This window comes from Dunckerocampus dactyliophorus, chromosome 18 (genome assembly GCF_027744805.1).
Source record: "Dunckerocampus dactyliophorus isolate RoL2022-P2 chromosome 18, RoL_Ddac_1.1, whole genome shotgun sequence".
NCBI classification, from domain to species: Eukaryota; Metazoa; Chordata; class Actinopteri; order Syngnathiformes; family Syngnathidae; genus Dunckerocampus; species Dunckerocampus dactyliophorus.
Window position 1 is genome coordinate 17,285,209 of NC_072836.1, and position 10,788 is coordinate 17,295,996.

The 10,788-nt window shown below is 42.3% G+C and overlaps 3 protein-coding genes across 4 annotated transcripts; all 3 read left to right on the forward strand.

Moving 5' to 3' along the window:
• The first annotated feature begins 430 nt into the window (after nt 1-430).
• ppp1r27a (protein phosphatase 1, regulatory subunit 27a) lies at nt 431-4,674 on the forward strand. Its single transcript, XM_054759662.1, has 3 exons — nt 431-3,156; nt 3,253-3,403; nt 4,147-4,674. The coding sequence occupies exons 1-3, from the start codon at nt 2,751-2,753 to the stop codon at nt 4,265-4,267; spliced, it is 678 nt and encodes a 225-aa protein (XP_054615637.1). The 5' UTR covers nt 431-2,750; the 3' UTR covers nt 4,268-4,674.
• Nucleotides 4,675-4,997: 323 nt separating this feature from the next.
• Nucleotides 4,998-7,271, forward strand: mcrip1 (MAPK regulated corepressor interacting protein 1). Of its 2 annotated transcripts, none has more exons than XM_054759687.1 (5): nt 4,998-5,127; nt 5,721-5,814; nt 5,930-6,048; nt 6,376-6,480; nt 6,553-7,271. In XM_054759687.1, exons 2-5 carry the CDS (start codon nt 5,807-5,809, stop codon nt 6,615-6,617), a joined length of 297 nt encoding a protein of 98 aa, XP_054615662.1. In that variant the 5' UTR covers nt 4,998-5,127; nt 5,721-5,806; the 3' UTR covers nt 6,618-7,271. The 2 variants fall into 2 exon arrangements, with proteins under 2 accessions (XP_054615662.1, XP_054615663.1); XM_054759688.1 differs by having other exon boundaries at nt 5,945-6,048.
• A 678-nt stretch (nt 7,272-7,949) lies between these two features.
• Nucleotides 7,950-10,741, forward strand: alyref (Aly/REF export factor). The gene is made up of 6 exons (XM_054759510.1): nt 7,950-8,327; nt 9,574-9,729; nt 9,808-9,955; nt 10,038-10,101; nt 10,175-10,361; nt 10,446-10,741. Exons 1-6 carry the CDS (start codon nt 8,088-8,090, stop codon nt 10,458-10,460), a joined length of 810 nt encoding a protein of 269 aa, XP_054615485.1. The 5' UTR covers nt 7,950-8,087; the 3' UTR covers nt 10,461-10,741.
• Nucleotides 10,742-10,788: the final 47 nt, after the last annotated feature.

The window sequence follows — 10,788 nt, forward strand, 5'->3', positions numbered from 1 at the left end:
TAAAAACAACTTTCGTTGTCAACAGTGTGCCGAAAGTAGATGAAAGGTCCAAGTCCTCCCTCCTTTAAAGCAGTTACAACCAGCTGGGCCATGCTTGGAGGTGTGTCTGAGGACAGCTGGTGCCACCGCCCAAAATGTTGCAGCATTATTCACACTCATTACTTGCAAACATTCTGTGACAAAAAAGCTGTTAATCCAAATAACACATATATTTCTTGCAGTTTAAGTCCACATAAAATGAATACAATAGCGGTTTGGCAGTACGTGCAGCATGCTGTGCTTGCCCTGCACGTCTTGCAGAGCGAGGCAAAAGTTCAGCGTTGTAAATAGCTGCAATTCTGGAAGCCATGTGACTTTTGAGTGACATTTATGGGGAGGCGCTACAAGTAGCGTCCGTGCCCCCATCAGTCACGACCACTCGGATAACCTCCACAGGGGGTGAATTTTACTGTCTGGTTGTGATGCAAAGGTCAAGCACGAGGAGCATGAGAAGAGCATGTGTGAATGGAGCGTAAATATTTGGGCGCACCTGATCAGCTAGAATAGTATGAGCCCCAATTTCATATGCCCGGTATTATATTTCATGTGCTTTCAATTTCATCACTGCTTGTCCTTTTCAAATTAAAATACTGTAATTGGGGCTTATAGATGGGTGTCAGGGGGTCTGTGAGGATAAAAAGATACAAATGTCATGAATAGAAAGAGGTTTTTTTTGTTTCGTTGTTTAAAGTTTACTAATACGGTGTAGTATGTATGAGACAGTCAAATCTCCACAAATAAAGTACATGATATACACTGCATGCAAAGTCAAGTGTAAAAATATCAGTACTTTTTGGGAAAGGGGCGCCATGACTTTCATTGGATTCTTAAAGCGGTGACTCAAAAAGGTTCGCAGAGTGACAATTTCAAACCAAAGAGCTTTTTAATTTGTGTTCCTTGTGCTTTACCATTCATTTATATGCAGTAGTATGCTAATGCTTTACAGTAGAGCTCCTTATTTTCCAGGGGTTACGCAACAGGACCACCAGCGAATGGTGAAAATTCACAAGTAATTTAGACTCCCATATAAATGTCTGTTTTTGACACATGGCTCGCTCCCCCGCCTCCAAACCCCCAACCTGCTAGCTTGACATTGATGCTGTCCTACAAATTTGGGTTCAACATTTGCAACAAGAGTGCCTGTTGCGATTGTTAGACTAGATTCAGCTCCAGAACCCTCTCCTTCTCTCTTCAGTTTGCCTCATACACTTCAATGCATTTTAAATCTTAAATGTATTGGTAATGAATGATCATGTAAGGTGATTGATGAACAGATGGAATCGGAGTCATGGTGTACAGCACGTTATATATAAGTTTCACCTTTGCGTCTCACAGCAACTATGGTGCGTTAAGGGAGCACCAAACAAAATGCGAAATCTCAAAAATCTGAAACCATGACATGAAAGCATCGCATCGAACCGAACCGAACCGTGAAGTTTGTGCATTGTTGCTCCCCTAATAAAGACATCAACATGTAAAAAAATTGGGGGCTCTCATAACATTTTACCTGTACTATCATAGATTTATAAATTATCACTGACTTAGGGTGAATAAGATGTGTTTTCTGCGGGGAAAAAACGGCCAAAAAACCCTAATTTGCAGGGATCCACTGTATATACAAGACGATCAGGACTCCTGTTGTGTTCCTTGGCAGAGACATGAATGGTTTTGAAAATGTAAAACAATGAAAACGGCATAAACTTGTATTTCACATTCACGCTCTTGACATGACTTTTGAAAGTCTTTGGCCACTTTCTAGTGTCATGTTAAGACAAAAGATCGAAAAAAATCAAGGGATTTTAGAATTTTGGGTGGGGCTGCAACTGACAATTATTTTCTCATCGATTAATCTGAGGCTTGTTGTTTCGATTAATTGGTTAGGCCCTTGAGGGACCTAATCAGTGTGGACCAAACACAAACAGGTTGTGGTTTGGTCCGCAACCAATAGGAAAAAAAGGCAAAAATATTGATCGCTGCTTTCCAAAGTCAAAGCTGATGTGCGTGAATATCTTGTTTTGCCTAAAACACAAAGATAACATGTCTGCTTTCATGGAAGACTGAGGAAATTAAAAAATATTCACATTTCAGAGGCTGAAATGAGAGGTTATTTGCATTTTTCAAATCAAAAAACGATCATTGTTGCAGGTCTAATTTGGGGTTTAACTATACAGAATAGAGTGTGCATGTTCTCCATACCTTCAGCATGTTTGTTTGATGGGAAAATGTCTTTTGCCAGACTCAAAGGGAACATTTTGGCTGTCAACATTTTTATGAGCTCCTGTTGGGTGCAGTTGCATTGGGCACGCAGCTTCACAGTGGGTGGGGTTGGACGAGTGCTTCTCATTTGCACGCTGAAGTCACTGAACATTAGGCCTGAAAATAGCCCCCCAGAAGCTATATAGGGGTGCTCGTGCGGCTTGCCCCATTAGACCACACTTCTTTTCTGCCTGACGACTTCCTGTGCAACACGGAAAGTTTCAAATCAAGCAAGAGAAGAAGAAGCTCAAAGACGGGAGACTAAGTAATGCCAGTGATTTGAAAGAACTTTATTTTGATGAGCCACCTCACATGAAAGGATAAAAGCCAAGCAAGGAGGAGAAAAGGGACAAAAAGGATATATATATTTTTGATTTTCTTGTTCTGTGTGATCTCTCATGTCCCCCCTGCTGGGCTGACGGCATAGGGGGAGGAAGATCCTGACCACTGCAGGGATGAAGTACAATTACCACATACCAGTGTCAACGTACACCCGCCATTCTCAGTACACGCCAACCTACCACACACCTACACAGTACGTGTCCAGTCACTACACACCATCATACACTTCTGCGTCAAAGTACACACCAAGCCACTATAGCAGCACACATCACACCCCGTCGTACTACACATCCTCCTACAAGTCTGCATCAGCGTACATCCCTTCCCGGTACAGCTCCACGCGGCGCACACAAGCACAGGGCAACCCTGCCCCTGTGATCCCCGTTCCACCTGCAAAGAGAGCTGTGCACTTTCCCAATGACATCATCTTCCAGGATATCGTTAGATGTGGAGAGTTGGAGCAAATTGGCCGGTTCATCAGAACGAGGAAAGTCCGCGTGGATACGGTCTTTCACTCAGGTGAGTCGCTCATCATTTTAGCTCATGAAATGGTACATTTGGATCTGAGCGTAAGGTGCAAAGCTGCAGTGGACTCATGGAGTGTGGTGCGTGCAGGTATGGCAGCGCTACACGAGGCGGTGCTGACAGGAAACCTGGAGGTGGTTAAGCTGTTGGTCAAGTACGGCGCCGACGTCCATCAGAGGGACGAGGACGGCTGGACGCCGCTTCACATGGCCTGCAGTGACAGCTTCCCCGAAATTGCAAGGTATCACCAATGATAAGTTTATGCAGGTATTGATTTGTTAGCAGTCCCGAAAGTGGAGAGTTGGATGGTGTCTTTACAGGACATCAAACATAAAATCCACCGATAGTAATGGAAACATCTGAAAAATATATTATGACGTTTTGAGACGAAACAAATGTTGGTAATTTCAATCAAATACAACTTTAAAAAGGCATGAAAGTGCCTTTTTCTGTATCGAAGTATTGAATGGAACCAACCCGTATATAATCATGTTTTATTGTAGGTTGATAAAATAATTCAGATACCTATATGATACGATACAAGTTCATTATTAATTTATTATATAATCTTTTAATTTAATCATGTATGTTATGTAATAATTGTACCTTAATATAAATTATATAATGACTATATTAATTATATCTAACTAATTTTAAAAAATAACATTTTCTAATACTAATATAATAAAGAACTAATATAATAATGAACAAATATCATCCAATACTTTAAAAACATATATTCACATGGAAAATAATATCTTCTTTTTTAATCTTTTAACTCTTATAATGGCTTGTGAGCAATTTTCAAAGGTTAAAATTTTACCATGAGCACCAATATTGTGTATGAAAGGAAACAAGCAGCATTAAAATACTAAATGATGTTTCGTGAATAGCATGCTAGAAAAGCTGTCACTGCAATGCTGTAGGAAAATACATTGTGTCAAAAGCGTTCATAAATATCCTGCACCTCTTTCCCGCACTCAGCTATCTCCTTTCCATGGGAGCCAGCACGGAAGCCGAAAATGAGAGCGGAGAAAAGCCGGCAGACCTCATTGACCCCGACTGTGCAGAGTTATCCAAACTGTTCGAGGCTGGTTGCATATAATCGGCGAAGGGTGAAAGGGCTGGCAAATTGCTTGGAAGAGGACAAAAATATTGTAACATGTTTTCTAAAACGGTACTGGTGAAGTTGGGATTTGCAACACCTGTTATTCTCTATTCATGTAAATATTATTCTATTTTTGTGAATTTGTGATACTGAACAGTGTGGTGAAATCCTTATTTCCTCACTGAATTTATTTTATTAATTAAAGTGCTCTTGAAATGAATTTACAACACAGAACTTGAGATATTAGCTCTTGTTAATCCTAACTGCTGGGCAGAAAAGGAATCACATGAATTATAAACTAATACTTCATTGGTCAGGAAAAGCTTCATGCTGTTCATCATCAAGTACATTGCCTAATATTGCAGTATTTTCCCCGACATACTGGTGTTATTTTCTTATTTACGTATAGGCTTGGTGAAGAAAACAATGTCAGCCATGAAAGTCTTATCATTTTCTCCTCTAATTATTTTTGTACATTTTCATAAATAAAAACGTGTTTCATAATACAGCAGACTGTCGTTGTATTCATTACATTCATATTCGTGTCAAATCATATATTTTCCCTTACTCCAAATATATTGAAGTATGATACTCAATTATGACAATGCAAGAACATAATTTAATCCGTAAAAAGTAACAATAAATGTTGTTTTAAATTACTTTTCGTCATCATGAGTGGCAACATGTAGCGCATCGGCTTCATAAAATGCATTATTACGCCGAAGAAGAAAAAGAAGACGAAGAAGAACACTTCCGTGTATCCTACCGGAAATGATTGGTTGGCATTGGCAACGTTTTAGCTAAATCTAGCGTCGTGTGCGGCATAAAGAAATCAAAAGGAAATATTTAAATAAAAGGTTTGTAGTCGATTTTTACTCCATTTCATACATACGCCCCCTTAATATTGATTTGCTGTGCGTTGTAATAATATTAAGTTGAGTTCTTGTTGATAAACAATTAGCCATTCTATGCTAACGTTACGTCTACACAATTAAAAGCTAGCTAGCGGGCTAATGTTAGCTGAATTTATTGTGTCAGCAAATCTCTAGTAAGTGGTGACTGTCTGTCTGTGTTTACTAGAGGCGCCTCTCTTATTCCTGCAAATATTTAAGAAGCGGTTCATAAAGGAGAAGATGTGTAGTTTTGGCAGCTCTGCAAGTCAAACCAGCTTAACTGAGGCGAAGCGAGCCGGAACGTAAACAAAGCACCTGTGTCAGCGAACATAATGTTTTCTCGATTTTGCTGACGAATGGCAAGGCTTTACTGTGGGGGTTAATACCAACAACTCTGACCCTATTTCATCGTCATCAATTCCACGATTTTGCAGTTCCTGTTGTGCGACGCCCATCTCTCTCACAAACGCACTTGGTTGCCTGCATTTTTCCACTGGTATGATTTTATGAATTTAGATTGTCGTTACACTAAAGCTGCCGCCGTTCTTCATTGCTAGACTTCAACCGAGGACTTTGAAAGTGTTGTATTAATCCAAGGCACTCACCAAAGAGGAGTGAGAAGAGAGCAAGACCACGAAACAGAATGACAAGGTCTGAAAAGTTGTGTATTCATAGCACAAATGTTATGTAACAATATTCATTTCACATATGTGCTTCAGTCTAGTCCTTGTATGCTACTGATGTGGTTGTTTGCACATTTCTCAAGTTCATCTGCTCCCAGGATGGTGAATAGTTACAAACGGACTTCCAGCCCCAGATCACCGACCAACTGGGGGGAGCTCTTCACCCCAGCCCATGAGGAAAACGTGCGCTTTATCCATGATAGTAAGTATAATTTTCACAGTTGTCGGTTGGCATTTTACTTGATTTATGTAGTCAGCACTGTGAATGGCTCAGAATAAACAAGTGCCTTCCATCTGCCAGATGTTTAGATGACAAATATTGCATCAATGTACAAAATATTGCAACATAATAAATGCTGACTGTCATATTTTGGTTTGGAAGAGACATGGGAATTTCACTCACCACTAAGAGCAAAAAACTGTGTTTTTTTCCCCTCATTATCATGGTTTTACTGGAATAAATGTGAAAATGAATTTCCCAGGGTGGAATAGAAAGCTTAAACTGACCAAGGTATTTGTTTCCAAACAGCATGGCAGTGTGTGCTCAGAGACATCAGATCAACACAAAACAGCGAACGGAATGACCGTGGACCACAGGAATACGTGGAGAAGAATCCAAATCCCAACCTACATTGTATGTTTAATCAAATGTTCATTATTAGTACAAAATGCAACACTTTCTTTTCTTCTCCTTGCGATCTTACAGCTTTCACGCCAGTGGACCTGACTGACCTCAAGAAACGTAACACACAGGACTCCAAGAAGTCCTAGTCCTCCTTGAGATGGTCTTAAGCACTTTTTATCCACACATCCTTGAGAACATTTCCTCTGACATCCAAAGTCAGCCCTGTTTTGCCAGTCTGAGGCAGAATGCCAAGCGATTTTCTGTGAACATTGAACCACAGCAAGCCCTTCTGTCTTTCCACTCTACCGCTGATGAGGAGGATAGGCTGGATTTCCATAAATTTAAATTAACTCTCTCTCTCTCTCTCTCTGGGTTCATTTTGAAGGCCACGCAATCTTCATATTATGTATGAACGGGATGGATAAACTTCCATCAGTTGTTGCTGGCATCTGGTGCTGATTTGCAAACTGTTGACACGCTCCACAGGACATGAAAGACTGCAGTCTTAACTAGTGCTACGACTACTACTTTGACCTTGGAGAAAAATGAGAAAGGGCTGACTTTCTTTTCTGTTGTTTGTTCTGTAAGAAGGTAGTTAGATAGGTTGTAGAAGTAAGAAAATGGTCCCATAAAAAGCAAACTTCATGAGCATATTCTGAAAGCCAAAAGCAATGCCAAGATTCTGAAACAAATTTGTGTTTGCCGACTTAACTAATAAGGAGAATCCTCCCAAAGTATGCTGCCCCCCCCAGATTAACACCTCTTCCCAACGCCTTGAAACAAAATGCTGAATAAAAGACTTTTACACAATTCTGTGTATTCATCCACCACAGATTGACCTGTTTGATCGCCCTTCAGGTCAGAATGCAACTATATGAATTGTTTTTTAAAACATGAAATTGCATTAGTTTCCAAAATGGTGTGTGGATGCTGTGACTAAAACACCAAAGAAATTGAAGACTGACGCTGTTTAAAACCGTCTGCATATCGTCTCCCAGCTGGTTATGGCACCACACTGACAGTAATAATTAATATTGCCTTCACAAAACTAACCACTGTAGGTATGCTAACATGCTAAACTGGGTATATTTAAAAGAAAAAACAGCCTGCATGGCAGCGTCTTATTAGTGTTAAAGCGTTTCAAGTTTTTTTTTTTTTTTTTGAATATTCTGCTGCGGGCCACAAATATCTCCAGGGTCGCACCTTGGACACCCCTGTAGTACAGACTAAATATGGCGTTGGAAGCCAGATCATTTGAAAAGTTGTGAAAATGATTGTGGTGCTTGTAAATTACACAGCATTGTTACTCAATTCCGTTTTGTTTATACAGCAACAATGTAGCTGAGATGTTATCTGAGAACACTGATTATGAGGAGAGAAGGTAAATATGTGGCTGATCGTGGCGTTGTATTGGATCAGAGTACAGTACTGCTTGTGTGACGGAGGCACGTATGTTGCGTGATGACGCAACGTCGGCGAACCTCCTTAAGTCCTTTGTGTTTAAGCCCGCACCAGTTGGCTGCAGTTGTGTGAGGGAAGAACAGCAAGACGAGAGTATAGGGCGTGCTTTTTAAAAGAAATTATTTTGTCAACAGTTTAATTTTTGGGACAGCATTATGACCGACAAAATGGATATGTCTTTAGACGACATTATCAAACAGAACAGGCAGCAGAGAGGTGGCGGCAGGGGTGGAAGAGGCCGAGGCCGCGGAGGCCCTGGCGGCGGCCGAGGAGGAGGCGCTGCGCGCCTTGGAGTAAGCGGCGGAGGATTTGGAGGCCGAGGCGGAGGATCCGGCCCCATGAGGAGCCGTCAAAACCTGAACCGCGCTAGAGGCAGACCGACGCCATACAGCAGGGTATGAGAATGGGCAGAAAAGGGAAACACCTTCGGCAAACTTCAGAATGCCTGGGTATACTCCAGGCAGCTTGCTAGCTCAACGCCTAGCCAGCTTGCTAATCAACGAGTTGAATGATTGCTTACCGCCACATTTCTCTCAATGGAGAGCTGTTAACACGAGCGGTTGAGCATTAATGGAAAGTGTTTGCATAATATGTCTGTCCCTCCCCGAACCAACCTTAAGTTAATTTTTTTGCAAGAAGATGGCCCCTTTTTAAGAGCAAATGTGCTAGCCATTTGGCATGTTAGCTAAACTTGGATCGTGGAAGGTTCTGTCGTCGCCATTTTGAATCAACGACGACAATTCAGTTTTTCGTCCACTGCCAATATCTGTGCTTTTGATCCAAAGTTTCTTTATGGCGGCGAGGGGAAACATCCAACACATCAAGAGAGCATCCAGTAATGATTTTTGTCATCGCGAAAGGAGCAGCGTTTTGTGAGTGACCAGGATGTCCTTTGTCCGGGAGTGGCTGACGGGCTCCAAGGCCCTATTCATCTTTGGGCTTTTCAACCGGTGTGGTGGATGGATCCGAGGACTTCAACCCCCCTCGATAGTGTCCCGATAAAGCTAATCGCCACCCCACGTTTTTGTGTGTGTTTCTAAACATTGCAGACGAAGCCCCAGTCAAAATGGCGTGTTCTCAAAATGGACGTTCGGCTAAATCAACGATCTCATAGACGCCATAGTTGCTCTGGTTGTTTTCTGATCCATCCACATGCATAATGGACATGTCCTCATCCAATAAAAGATGTCCCCCGGCTTTTAAAGAACTTTTGATCCGGCCTGGAAACATTGGTCATCGCAGGAGGCAGCTGCTTCAGGAGGAGACTACCCAGAAGACTCATTTATGTAGAGCATCTGGTGGAGGAAAGAGTGGGCCACTTAAGTGTAGCATAGAAATTGTGTGTGGCTTTGGGAAGATGTGTATAAAATGCACTAAACCTCAAATAGCTTATGCATGTGTTAAAAGTAATACAGCCCACATGTGTATTGTGTACATCCTCCTATCTGAATACATTGACATGCTTGTAGTGGTGGGGTGGGCACGGGGATAATGGCGGGACCCTCTTGGGGGAGCTGAGCACCCTGGCCCTGTTGGAAGTGGAGCCTCTGCTTGCCCCAACACCCAGCGTGTGGACTCAGTGATTGACAGAGACAAGCGGGATTCCTGAAGTCAGCAGGTGCGTTCTCTCATCTGTTGCAGCCCAAACAGCTCCCAGATAAGTGGCAACACGACATGTTTGACAACGGCTTCAGCGGATTCAACGGCACTGCTGGCAGCGGCGGAGCTGGTGTGGAAACCGGAGGGAAGCTCCTTGTCTCCAACCTTGATTTTGGTGTTTCAGATGCTGATATTCAGGTACACCTGCCCCAGTTTGTTGTTATGCCAAAGAAAAGAGGCTGAAGGACAGCTGCTGAGTGTGCCGTTCTTCTCTAGGAACTTTTTGCTGAGTTTGGGACGTTGAAAAAGGCTGCGGTCCATTATGATCGTTCAGGAAGAAGCCTAGGAACGGCAGATGTCCACTTTGAAAGAAGGGCAGATGCGCTCAAGGCCATGAAACAGTACAATGGCATCCCGCTGGATGGTAAGGATTTTGTGCTTTCTACACAATTTGTTGCCCTCTGCTGTTTCATTGTAATAAATCTAAAAAAAAAAAAAACTTCCAGGGAGGCCCATGAACATACAGCTCGTCACATCACAGATTGATACACAGAGGCGGCCAATGCAAGGGTGAGGTTTTATTTTTTTAAGAAGCCATGACCCCAAGCCCTGCAGTGTATGAAATTTGTAATTCCTCCCCCAGCATGAACAGAGGTGGTGGTATGAACAGAAACCGCGGGAGCAACTTTGGCGGCATGCAGAGGGGACGTGCTGGAGGACGGGGTGCAGGCGGCTTCAGGGGACGGGGTCGAGGTGGCCGAGGGGCTGGTGGCAAGCAGCAACTCTCTGCAGAAGAACTCGACGCCCAGTTAGACGCCTACAATGCAAGAGTGAGTCCAGCTGTTTCTGTGGCGCATGACAAAATGATTCCAATGTCTGCAGCCGTCTAACATTCACTCTGCTTCTGTTCTCAGATGGACACCAGCTAAGAAGTCTTGCTGTTCTCCTGTTGGTCGTCCTTCCCTGTCTGCACAGAAGGATGTCTGTTACAATAGTGCAGATTGTTTTACATACACATGGTTGTCCTGATGTGATTGATCATTGCTCCAGCCTCTTTTAACTGCTCTGAAGTGTTTTATACTTTTTTTTCTCTCCTTTTCTGATGAAAATGGTTTTGTCTGTAGGTTGAAAGTTGAAATTTCCAAGTCCATTCCTCAAAACTTGTAGTAAATGAAACTTGTAATAAAACCTGCAGTGTATATTAACCATATACTGTTAATTTTGTCTTTTATTATTTCTTGACCTATAGCTGCAATT